This window comes from Oncorhynchus nerka, linkage group LG4, assembly GCF_034236695.1.
Source record: "Oncorhynchus nerka isolate Pitt River linkage group LG4, Oner_Uvic_2.0, whole genome shotgun sequence".
Lineage (NCBI taxonomy): Eukaryota > Metazoa > Chordata > Actinopteri > Salmoniformes > Salmonidae > Oncorhynchus > Oncorhynchus nerka.
The window spans coordinates 13,314,085-13,339,128 of NC_088399.1; the positions used below are offsets into that span (position 1 = coordinate 13,314,085).

General features: G+C 44.0%; 1 protein-coding gene across 5 annotated transcripts in view; it reads left to right on the forward strand.

Annotated features, from left to right (window-relative positions):
- The window catches only part of LOC115124197 (3',5'-cyclic-AMP phosphodiesterase 4D-like), a 457,268-nt gene that overhangs the window by 400,403 nt on the left and 31,821 nt on the right, over positions 1-25,044 (forward strand). For all 5 annotated transcript variants that reach the window (XM_065017241.1, XM_065017242.1, XM_065017244.1 and 2 more), the window contains 4 exons: positions 5,758-5,794; positions 6,063-6,139; positions 7,622-7,674; positions 15,837-15,949. In XM_065017241.1, coding sequence (XP_064873313.1) covers positions 5,758-5,794; positions 6,063-6,139; positions 7,622-7,674; positions 15,837-15,949 — 280 coding nt within the window. The remainder of the gene's footprint in view (positions 1-5,757; positions 5,795-6,062; positions 6,140-7,621; positions 7,675-15,836; positions 15,950-25,044) is intronic.

A 25,044-nucleotide genomic window follows, 5' to 3' on the forward strand; every position in this document is an offset into this window, starting at 1 on the left:
GGTATCGATAGTCTAAGAGTTTAACCACGTGGTTTGGTTAAAAGACTCAGCAATGGTCTACAACCTTTGTCCTCCTAATGGAGAAAAACATGGTCTGCAACATTTAGCCATCTCGTAATTGAGGTAAGCTCGGCCTGCTGATCGAAAACCCGAGTGGGGGTTTTATTCGGAAGGCAGAAAAGGGCTGTCCCAGGACGCCTGACCCTAACTGGGCTCAGGGGCGGTCCTCTGATTTAGTTAACTCCAATCCCCTTTTTGAGTTTTCCTTCAATAAACAGTCCAAAATCATATTACACAATTTTACAAACAGTATCATACTCACTCATTCATCTTATACAATTAGATGTACACCTCATATCTGAGGCTATTATATAAACAGTGTTATGGTAATGTGGCCACACCGTCTCCCATGAGCTTCCCCAAGTTGTGACGAACGGACCAGTAGCTGGATTCTTCACCTTCACTTTTTTTTTTACCTTCTCCGGAACATGAAATTTGTTCGTACCTCAAGTTCTGTGAGGTGGAAGGATTTCCTTTGTTCTCCATGAAAATCTACTCTCTCTATACTGTGTTGCCATGTGGCAGGGTCTTCTCAGGAATTTACGACCTCTTTGACCACAGCAACCTAGTTGAAGGAGGCAAGGGGGAGGCAGGGAGAGGGGGATGGGGCTTGCTATACTTAAAGAGTCCAACGTCATGACATATGGTTGCAGTCACAAGAGTCCCAGCTATACAATAAATGTTTGTTTTGTTTGATAAAGTCCCTCTTTATGTCCCAAAAACTCTGTTTTGTTGGCTCGTTTTGTTCAGTAATCCACTGGCTCAAAGGCGGTCACAACATGCAGACAAATACATTCTAATAGTACCGGTAAAGTTCGTCGAAACATGCCAAACAATGTTTACAATTAATCCTCAGGTTGTCTATTGTCTAAATAATCGATAATATTTCAACCAGACAATAGCGTCTTCAATAGAAAAACAACGAACTGCGCGCAATCGGTCAAACACGCCCGAAACAGCTCTGGTTCATTCTACAGTCCACTTAGAAAATGGTCTCATTCTTCCTAATTTTTCAGAATACAAGCCTGAAACAATATCTAAAGCCTGTTGACATCTAGTGGAAGCCATATGAACTGCAATCTGGGTCCAGTACATTACATAGTGTATAGGCATTCAATTGAAAAGTACCCACATCAAAAATATCCCAGGTCCTGGATGGATTTTCCTCAGGTTTTTGCCTGCCATGTCAGTTCTGTTATACTCACAGACATTATTGTAACAGTTTTGGAAACTTTAGAGTGTTTTCTATCCAATAATACCATACATATGCATATCCTAGCCTCTGGTCCTGAGTAACCGGCAGTTTAAATTGGGCACCTCATTCATCATTCTAAATACTGCCCCCTACCCAAGAGAGGTTAAGAAGCGTAGTTTGGCGAGTCATGTTTCGGAGGACGCATGACTCGACCTTCACTTCCCGAGCCCATTGGCTGAGCGATGAGACAACATCAAACTTTGGGAGGAAAAGGGGGTAAAAAAACAGCAAAAAAAAAGATGTGTGTTTGTTTACTTTGATCTACAGTCGTCAGTCTTCTACAGTTTTCACTCCAGTCACTACTGGCCATATCAATGCCGATATCACGACTTCCACCAAAGTCGGTTCCTCTCCTTGTTCGGGCGGCGTTCGGCGGTCAGCGTCACCGGTCTTCTAGCCATCGTTGATCCACTTTTCACTTTCCATTTGTTTTATCTTGTTTTCCTTACACACCTGGTTTTCATTTCCCTCATTTATTGTTGTGTATTTAACCACCTGTTCCCCCCATGTCTTTGTGTGGTATTGTTTGTTGTAAGTGCACATGTTGACTGGTGCGTGTCGGGTTTTGTACCCATGTTGTCTATTTCTTTATGCCGTTGGTTTTGATATTAAACTGCTCCGGCTATTACCTAGTTCTGCTCTCCTGCGTCTGACTTCCCTGCCACCAGTTACGCACCCCTTTACAGCCGATGAAAAGCTATAACTATATATATATTTGGGAGCAGTAGCAGTGAGTGGACATTTCTCCTTTCTCTTTATATTGGATCTTTTTCCGTCTCCTGTGAAACGTTTGGATGTGTGTAAAACCTTCCATATTCTTACATATTATACGCCCACTGGGAGCAAATATGGTTCCTATAACTATGTTTAGACATAGCCTGTTTAAAACAAGTGGTGGTTTCGTTTTATTAGAACTTGATCAAATGTATTCACTGTCTTTTTAAGTCTCATCAATAGTGAATGTAATCCTACTTATTGACAACGTTTCGCTTGTCCATGGCTCAGACATAATGCATTTTACAGTAGGCCTAAATCAGTGCAAATGCTATGTTTACAATATATTTTGACATTGAAGCCATGCAATTACTGTTCATAAACATGTTCAACATATTTAGCAAATATGGGATAGGCCTACATTTTGTTTCTGTAGGCTATTTAACAAACTGTGTTATAACGGACTAACATTTCATGCAATATATAAAAGACTGTAAATACACAACCTGAAGCAACCACATATTTAGCCATGTAGCACGTTCTTATTGGCCAGTGAGACAGACAGAACAACAGGGAGGGGTCAAGCCTCTACACACCTTCAACTTATTTATTCTTCAAAGCCCAGCCCTTTCTCGCCATCGCCAGCTACTCCGCCCATAATTCTGGTTGTGAAAATAGCAAAAATATTCCTGCTAAGATTTCCCATTGAGTTAGGTTTGTTCAAATAGAGCCCTGGTTGTGTTAAACAGAAACCAATAGAAATGAGAGAGAAGGGTACTAAGATCTCCATTGTGGACACCGACAGTGGGTAGAAAAACTTGGGGGAATAGAGACAGAGTGGAAGAGATACAGTAGAAAGAGAGGGAGTAGCGACATGGAGGGAGACAGATGAGGCCATAGAAAGCAATGACTGTGAGAGAGAATAGCTTTCTTAGTGGCTGTAACTGTCCTCGTCTCTCTGTCAGCGGATGTATTTAGCCCTGACCTTTGGGAGAGTACACGTCCTTCATTGCCTAAGAGTTTCACAGCTCCTCCATATGGGCAGACAGTCAGTAGTTGTCAACAACAGAATGGGACAAGTGCCGAAACACTCCAGCTACATTGTGATATTATATGGAGGGTTACAGACCAGTTAACTAGGCCTAAGACCCCTAAACCTAGCGAGTGCAACAATATTAATAGGCTAGTTTATCGGTTTTATAACACATGGACTGAGGAATTGATAATTAAGGTCATTAAGAGATTCAGTGCAAAAGGGTATAGCGGGCGCACAGTTCAAATAAATAATCAATAAAAATTATAAATATTAAACATTTAGGTACATACAAGTGTCTTATATCGGTTGAAAGATTACATTCTTGTTAATCTAACTGCACTGTCCGATTTACAGTAGCTATTACAGTGAATGCATGCCATGCGATTGTTTGAGGACGGTGCCCCATATAAAAACAATTTTCCACTGGCACGTTTCATAAATTTACAAATAGCGATTAAATATTCTCTTACTTTTTGAAAATGTTCCTCTGATTTGTCATCCAAAGGGTCCCAGCTATATCATGTAGTGTTGTTTTGTTAGATAAAATCCTTCTATTATATCCCAGAAAGTCTGTTTAGTTGGTGCCATCGTTTTGAGTAATCCACTCATGCAACATGCATAGAAATGAATCTGAATATCTACCCCTAAACATTGTTTCAACAAGTCAAAATATGTTTCTATTTACTCCTCAGATACCCTAAAATGTAATCAACCTATAATATTTCTTATGGAAAGAACTATGTTCAATAGGAAACCGATTTTTGCAGGTGCGTCCTTTCTTCATGGCGCGCGCAAACACACATTTTCAAGACTGTGTCCCTGTACTAAAACTGATATTTCTTATTAGTTTTGGAAGTTACAAGCCTGAAACCTTGAACATAGACTGCTGAAACCCTGTGGAAGCCATAGGAATTTCATCCTGGGATATAGAATTGAGTGTGCCCTTATACTTGCCATTGTAAGAGCATGGTCTCTCTCTCAAAAAAATTCTGGTTGGTGTTTCTTTGGATTTTCTCCTACCATATCTATTGTGTTATATTATCCTACATTATTTAAACATTTCTACAAACTTAAAAGTGTTTTATTACTAATGGTACCAGTTATATGCATATCCTGGCTTCAGGTCCTGAGCAACAGGTAGTTTACTTCGGGCATGTCATTCAGGCGGAAATTGAGAAAAAAGGGGCCTAGCCTTATTTTATTTCATAGTTGATTGTGTTTCGAACACACCTACATGTATGAGCACATGATGGCACATGATGGCACAACAGAAGACCTAAGTCAAGATGCATTCAGGCTGCATCAACGGTCCTGTTCGCACTTTCCCCAAACATCTGATACTTCTGCATTCACTGGTGCAAAAGGATGACTACTTTCATTAAACTCATGTTTTGAATCTTTGTTTGACACCGTATGCTTTTCCTCCTGCCTTGCTGTACCTTGTCACACAGACAAACCCTATATTCCAATACAATACAACTACTTTTAATATATTTAAAAAATCATCCGTTTATTAGGTACACCCATCTTGCCTCCAGAACAGCCTGAATTCTTCAGGGCATGCATTCTACAAAGTGTTGGAAACGTTTGTTACTCAATTGGTATCAAGGGAACTAACGTGTGCCAGTAAAACATTCCACACACCAGTACACCAGCCTGTACCATTAATACCAGGCAGGATGGGTCCATGGACTGATGTTACTTACGCCAAATGAAAATGACATCATTAAACCATATAGCAGGTTTTGCCTGCTGGGTAAACCTTTATCATTTTTTAGGACCTGACTCTTACCTCAGTACAAGTTGCTTCAGATAATGTCGAAGGCTGACATGTTTTGATACACTAAGACATTGTTTATAGACGTTATTGCTGTTGACTGAACATGAAGCAACAGCAACCGAGATTTATCAGATCAGGAGATGTTTTTCTACTCAATTTTCCAGTGTTGGTGATCGCGTGCCCACTGGAGACGCTTCTTCTTGTTTTTAGCTTAGGAGTAGAACCCGGTGTGGTCGTCTGCTGAAATAGCCCATCCATGACCAGGATTGACGAGTTGTGCGTTCTGAAATGTCGCTCTGCACACCACTGTTCTACTGCGCCGTTATCTCTCTGTTTGCGGGCCCGCCTGTTGGCTAGCACGATTCTTGTCATTCTCCTTTGACCTCTCGTCAACAAGCTGACTGGATGTTTTTTGTTTGTTGCACCATTATCAGTAAACCCTGGACAAGGTTGTACGTGAAAAGTCCAGGAGGGCTGCCATTTCTGAGATACTGGATCCGGGGCACCTGGCACCGACAATCATACCACACTCAAAGTCACACAGGTCACTCGTTTTGCCTATTCTAACGTTCAATCTAACAGTAACTGAATGCCTCGATGCCTGTCTGCCTGCTTTATATAACAAGCCACGGACACGTCACTCACTGTCTGTAGGAGCAATTCATTTTTGTGAACAGGGTGGTGTACCTAATAAACTGTCAGGGTAAGTGTATATTGTATATATATTTTTTCTATCTCCGTATATGGTTAATCTGTGTTGACAAATGCATGTGATATCTTAACATGAATTTGATTTTCCTCACATTTCTTTTTCCAATGAGATAGGAGGACCGGGATGTGTATGCTTTCACATTGTAAATACACCATCTTCCTCTTCCTCCTCCTCCTCCTCTTCCTCTTCCTCTCTTACAGCCATGGCGACGACTTGATAGTCACACCATTTGCACAGGTCAGTGCCCATGTGCTCCACTTTCACTTTTGCCCCAGTGGGCAAAACTGATGAAAATGACATCATTAAACCATATAGCAGGTTTTGCCTGCTGGGTAAACCTTTATCATTTTTTAGGACCTGACTCTTACCTCAGTACAAGTTGCTTCAGATAATGTCGAAGGCTGACATGTTTTTGATACACTAAGACATTGTTTATAGACGTTATTGCTGTTGACATGATGTCACATAGTGTCCGATGTGTCCCGCTGTACTCCACCCTGTGTAGGTACTGGCTAGTTTGAGAACGGTACGGAATAACTTTGCTGCACTAACCAACTTGCAACAAGATAGAGCCTCAAACAAGTGAGTATATTCATTGTAGTGTATTGCTAAAATGTATGAGTGAGTGAGTGAGTGAGAGAGAGGGGGGGTGAGACAGAGACAGACGGAGAGAGAGAGAGTGAGAGGGGGTGAGACAGAGACAGACAGAGAGAGAGAGAGAGAGAGAGAGAGAGAGTGAGTGGGGGGTGAGACAGAGACAGACAGAGAGAGAGAGTGAGGGGGTGAGACAGAGACCGACAGAGAGAGAGAGAGAGAGTGAGAGGGGGGGGGTGAGACAGAGACAGACAGAGAGAGAGAGAGTGAGAGGGGGTGAGACAGAGACAGACAGAGAGAGAGAGTGAGGGGGTGAGACAGAGACAGACAGAGAGAGAGAGTGAGTGGGGGGTGAGACAGAGACAGACAGAGAGAGAGAGAGAGTGAGAGGGTGGGGGGTGAGACAGAGACAGACAGAGAGAGAGAGAGTGAGTGGGGGGTGAGACAGAGACCGACAGAGAGAGAGAGAGAGAGAGAGGAGGGGGGGTGAGACAGAGACAGACAGAGAGAGAGAGAGTGAGAGAGGGGGGTGAGACAGAGACAGACCGAGAGAGAGAGTGAGTGGGGGGTGAGACAGAGACAGACAGAGAGAGAGTGAGGGGGTGAGACAGAGACCGACAGAGAGAGAGAGAGTGAGGGGGGTGAGACAGAGACAGACAGAGAGAGAGAGAGAGTGAGGGGGTGAGACAGAGACAGACAGAGAGAGAGAGAGTGAGGGGGTGAGACAGAGACAGACAGAGAGAGAGAGTGAGGGGGTGAGACAGAGACCGACAGAGAGAGAGAGAGAGAGAGGGGGGGTGAGACAGAGACAGACAGAGAGAGAGAGAGTGAGGGGGTGAGACAGAGACAGACAGAGAGAGAGAGAGTGAGTGTGGGGGTGAGACAGAGACAGACAGAGAGAGAGAGAGAGTAAGTGGGGGGTGAGACAGAGACAGACAGAGAGAGAGAGAGTGAGAGGGGGGTGAGACAGAGACAGACCGAGAGAGAGAGAGTGAGTGGGGGGTGAGACAGAGACAGACAGAGAGAGAGAGTGAGGGGGTGAGACAGAGACAGACAGAGAGAGAGAGTGAGAGGGGGTGAGACAGAGACAGACAGAGAGAGAGAGAGAGAGAGAGAGAGAGAGAGAGAGAGAGAGAGGGGGACAGAGACAGACAGAGAGAGAGAGAGTGAGGGGGGTGAGACAGAGACCGACAGAGAGAGAGAGAGAGTGAGATGGGGGGGGTGAGACAGAGACAGACCGAGAGAAAGAGTGAGTGGGGGGTGAGACAGAGACAGACAGAGAGAGAGAGTGAGGGGGGGTGAGACAGAGACAGACAGAGAGAGAGAGAGTGAGTGGGGGGGTGAGACAGAGACAGACAGAGAGAGAGAGAGAGTGAGTGGGGGGGTGAGACAGAGACCGACAGAGAGAGAGAGTGAAAGGGAAAGACATCCCTGATCAAACCCTTATTTCTCTGTGGCTACCTTTAACAGGCGATCCCCTATGTGTAACCAACAACCACCCATCACCAAGTCCTCTTTCTCAGGTAAGACCAACACACACACACACACACACACACACACGGTACTGAAACCAAGTGAACTGATATGACAGCGGACCTCTTTCTGTGAACTGACAGTTGCTTTCTTTCACATGAAGATCCATGTAGTGAATTGAATTGACCACCCATTTTCCTCCGTGGGCATCATAGGTAATCTACAAACATCTTCCAGCAGGCGTTGCAGTAGCATATACAATACCTTTCTGTGTTGTTGTCCAGTAAAATCAGGAAATTCGTTTGGTTACAGAAGGAGGACTCCACTTCCCAATTTTCTGAGTAAAACTTATGTGCATGGACTTACATGTTTTTGGGGCTTCTATTGTCCACTTTGAACTTGGAATGCATGCCTGCGTTTCATTGGGTTTGACGCTGATCCTCTGAAGTGTTTGTATGTGGGAACATTTGCTATTGAGCCGTGCCAGAGGACAATGTTTTGGTTGGCCTCAGTCCAGTGTCGTGTTCATAAGAGCACGCGACGGAAAATGGAAATGAGCATTTCTTATCAGATAAGTCCAGGTAGTCGCTCCTTGTTTATGTCAGTTTTATTCTGTTTGGTGCCTAATGAACAAGACCCAGTCTTGTTGGTTTGTCATATGACAGGGAGCACATCTGGCTCGGTTCTGATACGGTGCATCCTGCATCCTTCCTTCATTCCTTGCAATGATTACAGATCTGGATCTGGGAGGTTTGGATTGGTTAATAGGCTTTCACTTATCCAATCATGTCATGTCTGGTTAGACAGCAAACTCTCCTTCCAGGCTCACATTAAGCATCCACAATCCAAAATTAAATCTAGAATTTGCTTCCTATTTCGCAACAAAGCATCCTTCACTCATGCTGCCAAACATACCCTCGTAAAACTGACTATCCTACCGATCCTCAACTTCGGCAACGTAATATACAAAATAGCCTCCAACACTCTACTCAGCAAATTGGATGTAGTCTATCACCGTGCCATCCGTTTTGTCACTAAAGCCCCATATACTACCCACCACTGCACCCTGTATGCTCTCATTGGCTGGCCCTCGCTTCATATTCATCACCAAACCCCACTAGCTCCAGGTCATCTATAAGTCTTTGCTAGGTAAAGTCCCGCCTTATCTTAGCTCACTGGTCACCATAGCAGCACCCACCCGTAGCACGTGCTCCAGCAGGTATATTTCACTGGCCATCCCCAAAGCCATCTCCTCCTTTGGCCGCCTTTCATTACAGTTCTCTGCTGCCAATGACGGGAATGAATTGCAAAAATCACTGAAGCTGGAGTCTTAATCTCCCTCACTAACTTTAAGGATCAGCTGTCAGAACAGCTTACCAATCATTGTACCTGTACACAGCCCATCTGTAAATAGCCCACCCAACTACCTCATCCCCATATTGTTATTTATTTTTTGCTCCCTTGCACCCCAGTATCTCTACTTGTACATTCATCTACTGCACGTCTATAACTCCAGTGTTTAATTGCGAAATTGTAATTATTTCGTCACTATGGCCTATTTATTGCCTTACTTCCCTAATCTTACTGTATATTCGCACACACACTGTATATATACTTTTATATTGTGTTATTGACTGTATGTTTGTTTATCCCATGTGTAACTCTGTGTTGTTTGTGTCGCACTGCTTTGCTTTATCTTGTCCAGGTCGCAGTTGTAAATGAGAACTTGTTCTCAACGGACCCACCTGGTTAAATAAAGGTGAAAATAAAAAATAAATATAAACAGTGGGGCAAAAAAGTATTTAGTCAGCCACCAATTGTGCAAGTTCTCCCACTTAAAAAGATGAGAAAGGCCTGTAATTTTCATCATAGGTACACTTCAACTATGACAGACAAAATGAGAAAAAAAAATCCAGAAAATCACATTATAGGATTTTTTATGAATTTACTTGCAAATTATGGTGGAAAATAAGTATTTGGTCACCTACAAACAAGCAAGATTTCTGGCTCTCACAGACATATAACTTCTTCTTTAAGAGGCTCCTCTGTCCTCCACTCGTTACCTGTATTAATGGCACCTGTTTGAACTTGTTATCAGTATAAAAGACACCTGTCCACAACCTCAAACAGTCACACTACAAACTCCACTATGGCCAAGACCAAAGAGCTGTCAAAGGACACCAGAAACAAAATTGTAGACCTGCACCAGGCTAGGAAGACTGAATCTGCGATAGGTAAGCAGCTTGGTTTGAAGAAATCAACTGTGGGAGCAATTATAAGGAAATGGAAGACATACAAGACCACTGATAACCTCCCTCGATCTGGGGTTCCACGCAAGATCTCACCCCGTGAGGTCAAAATAATCACAAGAACGGTGAGCAAAAATCCCAGAACCACACGGGGGGACCTAGCAGAGCTCTGCAGAGAGCTGGGACCAAAGTAACAAAGCCTACCATCAGTAACACACTACGCCGCCAGGGACTCAAATCCTGCAGTGCCAGACGTGTCCCCCTGCTTAAGCCAGTACATGTCCAGGCCAGTCTGAAGTTTGCTAGAGAGCATTTGGATGATCCAGAAGAAGATTGGGAGAATGTCATATGGTCAGATGAAACCAAAATAGAACTTTTTGGTAAAAACTCAACTCGTCCTGTTTGGAGGACAAAGAATGCTGAGTTGCATTCAAAGCACACCATACCTACTGTGAAGCATGGGGGTGGAAACATCATGCTTTGGGGCTGTTTTTCTGCAAAGGGACCAGGACGACTGATCCGTGTAAAGGAAAGAATGAATGGGGCCATGTATTGTGAGATTTTGAGTGAAAACCTCCTTCCATCAGCAAGGGCATTGAAGATGAAACGTGGCTGGGTCTTTCAGCATGACAATGATCCCAAACACACCGCCCGGGCAATGAAGGAGTGGCTTCGTAAGAAGCATTTCAAGGTCCTGGAGTGGCCTAACCAGTCTCCTGATCTCAACCCCATAGAAAATCTTTGGAGGGAGTTGAAAGTCCGTGTTGCCAGCAACAGCCCCAAAACATCACTGCTCTAGAGGAGATCTGCATGGAGGAATGGGCCAAAATACCAGCAACAGTGTGTGAAAACCTTGTGAAGACTTACAGAAAACATTTGACCTCTGTCATTGCCAACAAAGGGTATATAACAAAGTATTGAGATAAACTTTTGTTATTGACCAAATACTTATTTTCCACCATAATTTGCAAATAAATTCTCATTTTGTCTGTCATAGTTTAAATGTACCTATGATGAAAATTACAGGCCTCTCTCATCTTTTTAAGTGGGAGAACTTGCATAATTGGTGGCTGACTAAATACTTTTTTGTCCCACTGTATATGTATGGATCAGTTATAGCCCCATGGTATAAAGGAGAAAAGGAGACATGTTTTAAGTGTATGGGGACTGTAGTGACTTCTGGGGTGCATTGGTGAGTGATGGTGGTGTTACTATTGGAGTTACATGGTGAGTGATGGCGTTGGTACTGCAACACCAGTACCAGATGTATACAGCAGAGGGAGACAAAGAGCATGTTTTACACATTGGTGCCCTGTTGTGCTTTCTAAAGCATCTTTAAAGTTGATGATTCAAAGGGCAGTAATACACTGGTCTTTAAGATTGGTTTCTTGTCTTAACTCCTGCTTGACTGTAATACAGATTTGACCTTGAATACCACTTGCCATGTTATTGTAGGGCTATCATGAACATCTAATGATCCCACACTGGTGTCTCTAGCATAGCTGACTGACACAGGACATGTGACGTTCTAAAGTTTGTGTGTGTGTTTTGTACCCGTGCCATTTCCGTTGTTGCATAGTGAAGTTGTATTGGATCTGTAAAGGAAGCCACTGGGAAAAGTAATGGTACCATTCTAGTCCATTAACCAGAATAATCCAGACCCAGCTTGATCCTTGGCACCCGCTAATACTAATTGATTCCACTTGATTATGTGGAGGAGGAGCTCTAGACTAGACTTCATGGCCAAAAGTTGTGAAGGATCGTGAGCATCTCATTCCAAATTCGTGGGCATTAAAATGGAGTTGGTCCCCCATTTGCTGCTATAACAGCCTCCACTCTTCTGTGAAGACTTTCCACTAGATGTTGGAACATTGCTGCGGGAACTTGCTTCCATTCAGCCTCAAGAGCATTAGTGAGGTCGGGCAATTAGGCCTGGTTCACAGTCAGCGTTCCAATTCATCCCAAAGGTGTTAGGTGGGGTTGAGGTCAGGGCTCTGTGCAGGCCAGTCAAGTTCTTCCACACCGATCTCGACAAACCATTTCTGTATGGACCTCGCTTTTTTCATGGGGGCATTTTCATTCTGAAACAGGAAAGGGCCTTCCCAAACTGTTGCCACAAATTTGGAAGCACAGAATCGTCTAAAATGTCATTGTATGCTGTAGTGTTGAGATTTCCCTTCACTGGAACTAAGGGGCCCAGCCCGAACCATGAAAAACAGCCCCAGAAAATGATTTGTTCACCAAACTTTACAACTGGCACTATGCATTCAGGCAGGTAGCGTTCTCCTGGCATCCGCCAAACCCAGATTTGTCCATCGGACTGCCAGATAGTGAAGCGTGATACATCACTCCAAAGAATGTGTTTCCACTGCTCCAGAGTCCAATGTCAGCGAGCTTTACACCACTCCAGGCAACGCGCATGGCAATTTTAAAATATTTTTTTATTTAACTAGGCAAGTCAGTTAAGAACAAATTCTTATTTACAATGACGGCCTACGATCAGTGGGTTAACTGCCTTGTCAGCTTGGGGATTCTATCTAGCGACTTCAGTAAGGCCATTCTACTGCCAATGTCTCTATGGAGATTGCATGGCTGTGCTCAATTTTATACACCTGTCAGCAACTGGTGTGGCTGAAATAGCCGAATCCACTCATTTGAAGGGGCGTCCACTTGTATAGTGTTTATTTAAATAGCCGCCCTCTTTATTTCCAAGTATACCGAACATATGTGACCATGTTGCCTAATAACATCAATGCTGATGTTGGGGTTAATTAAATGTATATGTGTCAATACTGGTGACCCGAAGACTTACTGTAAGTTTAATTAGATTCATAAAGAGAAATCATATTCTAAGTCAGATGTGTTCATGAATTCATCAGTTGATCATATGTCGCCTTATTCAATTACCATACCCCTGTTGTCTTCCATCAAACAAGGATGAAGACATATATTTTTTTAAATGTTATCAGCCATCTGAAAAGCAGGGGAAGTGTTCAATTTATGGGGCACCTACATGTCCGTCCCCTATGGTAGTGTTTCCCAAACCTCTCCTAGACTACCCATACACAGTACTGGATCTCTCAGTACCAGCACACCTGATTCAACTGGTCAACTAATCAGGGATGTGCTACTACTGCAGTCTACATAAAATAAGGGATTGACCAGGGGAACTTTGGTAGAGATATGAGAAACCCCGAGCTAGCTTACTAACTAGTCCGTTAGCTTATTCTACCAAGCACTACTGTTTTGGTGACAATTGCTTGGGACTCCTGATCCTCTATAGCGCCGGTCCAGGGTTTAGCATGAGCCCTTGCCGTTTCCCTGAGAGGGGCGGGCCCAGTGTGTCTCGCTGAGCAGGAGAAGAATGCCATTGACGTCAGAGGAGATGTTGTCAGCAAGGACAGAGGACCCCTGCTTCAAGAGGACCCCTGTTTTTAAGCTTCTGAAACCCCCCAGCCCAGCCACTGACTTTCTGCACAGCCATTTGAAGGACAGAGAGAGAGAGAGAGAGAGAGAGAGAGAGAGATGCTATTGACGTCAGAGGAGATGTTGCCAGCAAGGACAGAGGACCCCTGCTTCAAGAGGACCCCTGTTTTTAAGCTTCTGAAACCCCCCAGCCCAGCCACTGACTGTCTGCACAGCGAGATAAATAAATACATAGAAAAGGGAAGAGGGATGAGGAGAATGCAGAGAGAAACCAAGATGGTGATGGAGACACAAGCAAAGGCTATGAGAAAGGGGTGGATCCAGAAAGAAATGCATTTTGGTTTTCTACTCTGTCTCTTTGTAGCTCTATCCTCCTATCACTTACTCTTTCATTGTCCATCACATGTCCATCACCACAACCTACAGTTAAGAACAAATTCTTATTTACAATGACAGCCTACCCCAGCCAAACCCAGACGATGCTGGGCTAACTGTGGGACTCCCAATCATGGCCAGATGTGATTCAGCCTAGATTTGAACCAGGTACTGCAGTGATGCTTCTTGTACTGAGATACAGTGTCTTAGACCACTGCGCCACTTAGTGGAGTATATATATATATATATATATGCACACACAACTTAAAACAACTTAACACATAGAAGCATTAATATGTTTAGAAGCGTAACTACGCTCCACCACAAATCTTAGATTTAGAACATTTCCAGATGACTAGAGCGTTGTCTGCCCTAATCCAGGATTAGGTAAAAACACTGGGAATATGTGGCTGAGCGGAAATACCCCTGCATCATTTCCTAATGAGGATTAATCATGAGGAGGTTCAGCCTGACTGACTACTATTCATAATGCCACTGGCGGAATGCTCTCAGTGACTGTCTGTGTGCGTGCTTATGTGTTTGTCATCATGTTTTCTTTGTCTGTTTTCATAGTCAGAACCACAAGTCATATAGTCATATCACTGTTCTAGAACATGATTGGATAGGTTAAATCATGCCTTAGTGATTTAAGGAAGGGAAGAAGGAATGATGCGAAGTCTTCGAACAGGATATATCCATCAAACTTAACCGTTAGATACTAAGCTAACTACAGATATAGGTACAGATTACACTAACTATACACCAACTTTAACCATTGGAGGGGGTTCAGTAGACATCTGACCCTGTATCAGTGGTTAGGGGCTCAGATCTGAACCTGTGACTCCAGTCCAGTCCGGGTAGTCTGTTACTCCAGTCCGGCTCTTCTTGTGTGCTGAGCAGTGTTTTCACAGGAAGCAAGCGTTTTCAACTCATGCTTTTTGAGTCAGCCATCCCTCCTATTGACGTATTGCTTTATCCACAGTCAGACCCGCTTGAACATTTCTCTCCATCTGTCTGTCAGACCAGCGGTCATCGTCATTGTGTCGTCGATGCAGGGAGGACAGGGGATTTGAGACAGAAAATAAACTCAACCGTGGCTCTCTCTGTGTGTGTGTGTGTGTGTGTGTCTGTGGGCTACGAATGTGGTTCTCTGTCTTTAGAGGAGGTGTGTGTGTGTGTGTGTGTGTGTGTGTGTGTGTGTGTGTGTGTGTGTGTGTGTGTGTGTGTGTGTGTGTGTGTGTGTGTGTGTGTGTGTGTGTGTGTGTGTGTGTGTGTGTGTGTGTGTTTGGAAGGGGGGTCTTGGCTTTGTCTTAGACTTCTCCTTTGTCGATGACTCCTCATCACGGTAGGCTGAGGAAGTTTTCCTGTTTTTCCTTCTGGATATCCCTGGGAAGAGTGTTGATCGTGTAGAGATGTGTGAGACAGATTTTCCTGCTATCCCAAATCTGGGAATCCTCTGGGTTGGATAGAGCACAACTCTGTCCGGACCGTCGAAAGATTTTCGTGTAGGCGTTGGATTCCATGTGTGTTTTTTTGTTTTCAGCTCGTGGAGCATGGGGGCAGCTTTGCTGTGCTTTCCCATCAGGGCTTTTGCAAGGCTGGACTCCTTCTAGTGTGACACTGTGGAACTTCCCCTAGATGTTAGAGCTGTGGATTCTAGAACTGTATGTTGTGGATTCTAAAACGTCTCACTCTGGATTGTAGAATGGTCCATTGTGGATACCAGAACTACACTCTGTGGAACTTTCTCTTCTTGGGATTCTATAACTACTTCAACTACTACTGTAACTACTCTCTGGAGGACTGAGAGAGGGACTGAAGGGTGATTGTTGACACTTATGAAAGATATTTAGCTACAGCCAGAGACCATCTCAGAGACAAGTATTTTCCCCTGTTCAATATCTCTGTGGGGAAGCTATCATCACCGTAGACACTTTTTGCTCTTCAAGCCCCTCTAACCATGAAGAGTCACCTATGCATCCACTCAGGCAACCCGGGCATTGCACTCGTCTATGGCATCACCACCAACGAAACGCAAGAGATGACGTCGCACACCCCTGTCAAACGCCTCAAAACTGACCACCACCATTCACCATCCCTACCTGTCCCCGTTCCCCTAACCCCTATTCCCCTTTCCTCCGACCCCTGTCTCCCCCCTCCAGAGGAGGCCTACCAGAAGCTGGCCACAGAGACGCTGGAGGAGCTGGACTGGTGCCTGGACCAACTGGAGACCCTGCAGACCAGACACTCTGTCAGCGAGATGGCCTCCACCAAAGTAGGACCACTATCTACCTAATTATTACTACTAAGATTATCTAGACAATACCACTATCTACCTAATTGTTACTACTCAGACGATCTAGACAATGGGTGAACTGGGTGAACTGCCATAGGTTTGTGGACATGGCGTTGGGTAGTGGATTTAGTCTTGAGATAGAGCCTTACAGTAGACCTACAGGGTCTGGGACCAAGGTCTATGTCTTAAAGTGGGATGGAGAGGAGGACACAGACTGTGATCTTAAGTGCCCAGTCACCTTCCTCTCTCTGAGCCCAGTTAAACACTTAGATATAAAGAACATCAGCACCACCATGAGATATACAACATAACACAACTACAGCCAAAGGTTATAACTCAAGTTAAACATCTGACCGTTAATAATAGCCTGCATATGATATTACACCACCCATATGATATTACACCACCCATATGATATTACACCACCCATATGATACCACACCACCCATATGATATTACACCACCCATATGATATTACACCACCCATATGATATTACACCACCCATGTGATATTACTACACCACCCATATGAAATTACACCACCCATATGATATTACTACACCACCCATATGATATTTCACCACCCATATGATACCACACCACCCATATGATATTACACCACCCATATGATATTACACCACCCATGTGATATTACTACACCACCCATATGAAATTACACCACCCATATGATATTACTACACCACCCATATGATATTACACCACCCATATGATATTACTACACCACCCATATGATATTACTACACCCATATGATATTACTACACCACCCATATGATATTACACCACCCATATGATATTACACCACCCATATGATATCACACCACCCATATGGTATTACACCACCCATATTATATTACAACACAACCCATATGATATTACCTCACCACCCATATAATATTAGCTAATTACACATACGATATTACTGTACCACACATATGATATTACCGCACCTATAGGATATTACAGCATCACCCATATGATATTAACCGACCACCCATATGATATTACTTCAGCACCCAAATGATATTACTACACCACCCATATGATATTACTACACCACCCATATTATATTACTATACCACCCATATTATATTACTACACCACCCATATGATATTGCTACACCACCCATATGACATTACTACACCACCCATATGATATTACACCACCCATATGATATTACTACACCACCCATATGATATTGCTACACCACCCATATGACATTACTACACCACCCATATGATATTACACCACCCATATGATATTACTACACCACCCATATGATATTACACCACCCATATGATATTACTACACCACCCATATGATAACACACCACCCATATGATATTACTACACCACCCATATACGCAGAGCTCATTTAGTGTACCAGACAAAATATTCACAGAACTTAATTTAATCTATGAGTTAAGAAATACTTCCTAGTACAACTGCACTGCACTCAGTACCTTTCACCTATGAGCTGTTCTCTTCTTGTCCACAGTCACATGACAGATATGAAGGTTACAGGTGGACATATTGTTGACTATCATGCAGAGGATGAGGTTTGTTGGAAAGCAGAAAACAGTAATACTGCTGGTTGAATCCCATTGTTAATATGGGTGTTTCAGGTTGAATCCCATTGTTTATATGGGGTTTTCAGGTTGAATCCCATTATTTATATGGGGTTTTCAGGTTGAATCCCATTGTTAATATGGGTGTTTCAGGTTGAATCCCTTTGTTAATATGGGTGTTTCAGGTTGAATCCCTTTGTTAATATGGCTGTATCAGGTTGAATCCCTTTGTTTATATGGGTGTGTGAGGTTGAATCCATTGTTAATATGGGTGTATCAGGTTGAATCCCATTGTTAATTTGGGTGTATCAGGTTGAATCCCATTGTTTATATGGGTGTATCAGGTTGAATCCCTTTGTTTATATGAACATGCTTACAGCACTGCTGTCTTGGGTTATACCACTTCCTACTCAGTCCTTTACATGTGGTTGCTTGTTGATGCTTTTAGGTAGCAAGTGTACATCTCTTATGTCTAGGTTATGTACTCCCATGAGTAAATGTTCAATGTATTGTTTAGCTGTGTGTTCTGCCCTGGGAGCAGCTAAGTCAGACAAGCTGCCCCACAGTTGCTCAGATACAGTAGCAGCATGCAGGCAGGCACTTGGAAAGCTACTCACTTAGATCCAAAATGTCAGTCGCAGGGAGCCAGTCTCAGGCAGATGTTTTGTACACACGGTAGGCAGGCTACAGTAAATGTACGTGCTGGATAGGGAACCTAAGGGGGCTAGCGTTAGCCTAGCGTTAGCAGCATCCTGCTCTGCTCTCTGCCATGGCTCCGGAGACTTCTCCAGCTGATAACATTGTGATGTCATCAGTATGCTCGACCGTCTCGATGAGGAATGAGGGACAGCATAATGTGTTTCTGTGTGAGTACCAGGAACCTGTTTGTCACGGTGCGTGTGTGTACATCTTCTAGGGAACTGTGTCTGAGAGAATGTGTGTGTAAAGAAGGCTTGTTGCTGTTTTTATTAGGTTCTGGTTTGACCTCTAGCTTGCACACAACTGTTGTTATTCCAGTATGTGTATATGTTGTTATTCCAGTATGTGTATATGTTGTTATTCCAGTATGTGTATATGTTGTTATTCCAGTATGTGTATATGTTGTTATTCCAGAGTGTGTATATGTTGTTATTCCAGTATGTGTATAGGTTGTTATTCCAGTATGTGTATCTGTTGTTATTCCTTCGAGGGATGCCGTCTGTTGTGTGTGTGTGTGTGTGTGTGTGTGTGTGTGTGTGTGTGTGTGTGTGTGTGTGTGTGTGTGTGTGTGTGTTTTGGATGTCATTGCTGTGGGACATCCAGATGCTGAAAGTAGCAGCCGTGTGTATGGTGAGATGTGTTTCCATGTTTTAAATACAGAAACACACATAGGTATATATATATATATATATATGAGGTGTATCAGGTTGAATCCCATTGTTAATATGGGTGAAATATGTGTTTATATATATATAAATACAGAAACACACATAGGTATATATAGGTATATAGGTATATATATATATATCAATGCAACACCTTGTATTAGTCAGATTGGAAGATACATACAGACCAATGTTTTTATAGCTGTGTGTGTGTGTGTGTGTGTGCTGCTAGACTAAAGGTCATTGGACCGATGTGTAGACACAACTGGAGATGCCCGTCACGCCACTTAGCAGACACTTTAATGCAAAGCAATTTACATTACAGAGAGTTCAGACATTTTGTTGTACGTGTATGTGATCTCTGCGAGCATTGAACCCATGACCTTGTTAGCACCATGCTCTTATCAAATGTCCACACGTGGACCAGATAGTCCCATGACCCTATTAAATATACAATTCTGTCATTAACAGTCAGTGGTAGAGTTTATTGTTAACCTTTAATTTCTGTATAATACTTCCTGTTTCTCTGTCTGTGTAGGCTCTTTGTGCACCACAAGTGTAGCAGGTAGCCAAGCGGTTAGAGCGCTGGGACAGCAACCCAAAAGGTTGATTGTTTGAATCCCCAAGCCGGCAAGGTGGAAAAATCTGCCGTTTTGCCTTTGAGCAAGGTAGTTAACCCCTAGAACACCTGCTCCCTGGGCGCTGATGATGTGGATTAAGGCAGCACCCCGAACCTCTCTGATTCATAGGGCATGCATTCAGTTGTGCAACTGACTAGGTATCTCCTTTCCTCACCTAGTGTTTGGACATTGTTGTCATTTCTTAAAGCACCTGCACATCAACAATTACATGTTCCCTCTTTTTTTCATGCCCTCATGCTTACAGAACTGTGGTGTGTGTGTGTGTGTGTGTGTGTGTGTGTGTGTGTGTGTGTGTGTGTGTGTGTGTGTGTGTGTGTGTGTGTGTGTGTGTGTGTGTGTGTGTGTGTGTGTGTGTGTGTTTCTGTACTGACTGTGTTAATGTACAGTATGTGCCCCTGTCCTCTCTCTCTCTCTGTCTCCCAGATGTGTGTGTTTGAGTTATCTAATCCTCTTTGACCACAATCAGTCACCTTGTTGTTCAGATGGGGACGGAGGGATTTTATAGAGAGAGATAGAGAGACAGATAGAGAGACCAGCCTAAACACTGGTCTCTTTATACAGAAACACCAGGGATATCAGCCTAAACACTGGTCTCTTTATACAGAAACACCAGGGATATCAGCCTAAACACTGGTCTCTTTATACAGAAACACCAGGGATATCAGCCTTAACACTGGTCTCTTTATACAGAAACACCAGGGATATCAGCCTAAACACTGGTCTCTTTATACAGAAACACCACCTAATTCTGAAAGCACCATTGTTTCGTTGTTTACCATTGTTCCTGCATGTCATGGTAACTCTATGGACTCCCATTCAAGTCCAGGTCTCTAACCCACCAAGGACTAGTCTCCTTGACTGTTATATCACATTCTCCATCATGATACACTATGTCTGAGGAATTGAGATGTTCAGCTTTGTGTAGTTGAAGCCAGTTATTTTGTTTTCGTGGTCATGAGATGGACTTGACACTATTGTAATTGTAGGTCATAAGCATTCTTCTATCTTCCTTGAAGCTTTGACTTCTAAGTCATGCTGTTGTTGGTGGCATTTATTTTGTGTTCTTGGACATGTAGCAAGCTACGTTCGTATTGAAGCCAGAGATGGGAGAACTGTGCTCAACTTAATTGTAATTGTAGATATAAGCATTTTTCCTTGAGACTTTTACAGTTGCTTATTTTGGTTTAAATGGTTGAAATGACCTTTAGAATAGAAATCATTAGATGAACGTAGTAGGCACATTATATGTTTGTGTGAAATGTGACTGTGTGGGTGTGAGATGCAGTCCTCTCTCTCTTTCACCCTTCAGTTCTCTCTCTCTTTCACCCTTCAGTCCTCTCTCTCTTTCACCCTTCAGTTCTCTCTCTCTTTCACCCTTCAGTCCTCTCTCTCTTTCACCCTACAGTCCTCTCTCTATTTCACCCTTCAGTTCTCTCTCTCTTTCACCCTACAGTCCTCTCTCTATTTCACCCTTCAGTTCTCTCTCTCTTTCACCCTTCAGTTCTCTCTCTCTTTCACCCTTCAGTCCTTTCTCTATTTCACCCTTCAGTTCTCTCTCTCTTTCACCCTTCAGTTCTCTCTCTCTTTCACCCTTCAGTTCTCTCTCTCTTTCACCCTTCAGTCCTCTCTCTCTTTCACCCTTCAGTTCTCTCTCTCTTTCATCCTCAGTTCTCTCTCTCTTTCACCCTCCAGTCCTCTCTCTCTTTCACCCTTCAGTTCTCTCTCTCTTTCACCCTTCAGTTCTCTCTCTATTTCACCCTTCAGTTCTCTCTCTCTTTCACCCTTCAGTCCTCTCTCTATTTCACCCTTCAGTCTTCTATCTCTCTCCCCCTTCCTTTCCCCCTTTTTCCCTTCCCTTCGTTTTCTTGTTTATATTTTTCCCGCTGCACTGAGAATGCGCCTGACGTACCGGCATCACTCTGCCCAGCTGCATACTGATGAAGGCATACACACAGTCACACACATACACACACACACTCTCTCTCGCTCTCTCCCGCAGACACACACACTGTGCTCAGACACACACACACACTGTGCGCAGACAGACAGGCTTAGGCATGTGCCACACACCCCACCTCGGCTGCAGACCCGCATGCTCACCCATGTTACCATGGAAACCGTGTCGTCAATTCAATCCCGGCTCTGTGTTAAAAATGAGAGAGAGAGATAGCTGTGTGTTTATTTGTGGTTGTGTCTGTCTCTCTTAGCAGGCATTTTAAATATTTCACATAAGGTCACAGGTTGATTATACTGTCTTACTGGAAACTGTAACATAATGTACCCACTTCATCTCAACTGGATTCCAACTTAACTCATCTAGCATATACATGCATCACCTGCCATAACAGAGATGGCTCAACTCCTTTAGGGGCTTAAGGCCAGGGGCTTCCTGGTGCCAATGAGGAGAGGAGAGGAGAGGAGAGGAGAGGAGAGGAGAGGAGAGGAGAGGAGAGGAGAGGAGAGGAGAGGAGAGGAGAGGAGAGGAGAGGAGAGGAGAGGAGAGGTAAAGAGAGCAGATGAGAGGTTAGGTAAAGAGAAGACAGGAGAGGAGAGGAGAGGAGAGGAGAGGTGAAGACATGAGAGGAGAGGAGAGGAGAGGAGAGGAGAGGAGAGGAGAGGAGAGGAGAGGAGAGGAGAGGAGAGGAGAGGAAAGGAGAGAGGAGAGGAGAGGAGGGAGAGGAGAGGAGAGGAGAGGAGAGGAGAGGAGAGGAGAGGGAGAGGTGAAGACATGAGAGGTAAAGAGAGCAGAGGAGAGGAGAGGAGAGGAGAGGAGAGGAGAGGAGAGGAGAGGAGAGAGAGGAGGAGAGAGAGGGAGAGGAGAGGAGAGGAGAGGTGAGGTGAGGTGAGGTGAGGTGAAGAAAAGACAGGAGAAGTGAGGAGAGAAGAGGAGGGGAGAATAGAGGTGAAGAGAGGGGGAGAGAGGAGAGGTGAAGACAGGAGAGGTGAGGAGCGGTAAAGAGAGGAGAAGGAGGGAAGGAGGAAAATTGCCAGTGGAAAGGAAGAGGGATCGTCTGGGATATCTTATGTCAGTGTGAGGAGAAGAGATGGAGAGCAAAAAGGATATACCAGTCCAACCAGTATGAATAAGAGAGGCAGGGAGAGAGGAGACTTGTCTCATACTGTATGGACTGTAGCCATCTATTCTGTTGTTATCATGTCATACTGTATGGACTGTAGCCATCTATCTTGGTGCTGTCATGTCATACTGTATGGACTGTAGCCATCTATCTTGGTGCTGTCATGTCATACTGTATGGACTGTAGCCATCTATCCTGTTGTTGTCATGTCATACTGTATGGACTGTAGCCATCTATTCTGTTGTTGTCATGTCATACTGTATGGACTGTAGCCATCTATCTTGGTGCTGTCATGTCATACTGTATGGACTGTAGCCATCTATTCTGTTGTTATCATGTCATACTGTATGGACTGTAGCCATCTATCCTGTTGTTGTCATGTCATACTGTATGGACTGTAGCCATCTATCTTGGTGCTGTCATGTCATACAATCCTGATATCAACAGTTGATATTTGTCATGACACTGAAGAGAGCAGTTTATAGAGCACTAACACACTGGACCACCAGGCTAGTAGAGAGAGAACACTAACACACTGGACCACCAGGCTAGTAGAGAGAGAGAACACTAACACACTGGACCACCAGGCTAGTAAAGAGAGAACACTAACACACTGGACCACCAGGCTAGTAGAGAGAGAACACTAACACACTGGACCACCAGGCTAGTAGAGAGAGAACACTAACACACTGGACCACCAGGCTAGTAGAGAGAGAGAACACTAACACACTGGACCACCAGGCTAGTAAAGAGAGAACACTAACACACTGGACCACCAGGCTAGTAGAGAGAGAACACTAGCACACTGGACCACCAGGCTAGTAGAGAGAGAGAACACTAACACACTGGACCACCAGGCTAGTAAAGAGAGAACACTAACACACTGGACCACCAGGCTAGTAGAGAGAGAACACTAACACACTGGACCACCAGGCTAGTAGAGAGAGAACACTAACACACTGGACCACCAGGCTAGTAGAGAGAGAGAACACTAACACACTGGACCACCAGGCTAGTAAAGAGAGAACACTAACACACTGGACCACCAGGCTAGTAGAGAGAGAACACTAGCACACTGGACCACCAGGCTAGTAGAGAGAGAACACTAACACACTGGACCACCAAGCTAGTAGAGTGAGAACACTAACACAAGCTCACCACATACCCCCTTCCCAGTCCCTGTGTGTGTGTGTGTGTGTGTGTGTGTGTGTGTGTGTGTGTGTGTGTGTGTGTGTGTGTGTGTGTGTGTGTGTGTGTGTGTGTGTGTGTGTGTGTGTGTGTGTGTGTGTGTGTGTGTGTGTGTGTTGCGTCAGAGTGGAAAAATGCTAAACTGACCGTAGAGCAGTTTCTAGCTCCAACTTCTTAGTCTTTGATCTCAGCTGGCTCCACACGCGCTTCAACCAACCCAACAAACACAGGGGGTTATGCCGAATGTGTCTTTGCTGGCAACCCATTGGCTAGTCAGCAACAAGCAAACATATGTGAAGCAAGAGTGGTTGTTCTACTGCTCCAAAAGAAGTGGGAAGCACGGCGATGTGGTACCCTGCTCCTTCTGGTGGCTTTAATCACACACACAGGCCAGTGCCAGCCCAAAGAAGCTTCAAACCCAGTGACACAGGCTTGGCTCCATTCTAGCAAACCACAAAGCCCTGGGGCCTCTGGCTTCGGTTCGACAGGCTACACACTAGTATCAGCTGAGGCCTTATGTTAGACAAGTAACCAAACAGCACTACTGTCTAACGTTGTTCCGCTTTCCTGCTAAAAATGGCTTAAGTCCCCGGGGTCGATGTCCTCGCCTCACCATGATATCACCTGTATGATCACAGTGTGTAACAATTCACCACAGTTCTATAAGATATGCACATAAATCCTTTTGATCAAGTGTTAATGAATGGGGATTGTTAATAAGAGTAGCTTCTGTAGCTATACAGTAAATTACTGTAATGCTACACAATTCCTTACCATATTCTCTAGAGATTACTAGTTATTGTATTTAAACTCCTTATTTCACTGAAGAGGCAGAGGACGACTGAGTGTGGTGCTGGTTGTGGTGGTCCGGTGTTATATGAAAACTATTACTCCCAGCATTCACGTATTATAGGTTAAAAGCAAGCTATAAACAAACTTCTTAATGGATGATTCGAACTAATCCAGCGTACATTAGCCCCACACTGTGAAATCAGGCTCGCAGCGGACGTCTTTCCAATCAATGCTCTCAATCAATAACCCCATCATCATAATGAAAGGACCAATCCTAATCCTAATCCACATCTAATAAATAAGAAACGTGTTTATTTAACAGCTTTTTGAGGATAAAAAGGGCTTCCGCTTGATTTCTTTCTGTCTGTGACGACTCAAGGGTGAAGTTTACCTGGGATGTTAGCCTGGCATTATTTTAGCATTAG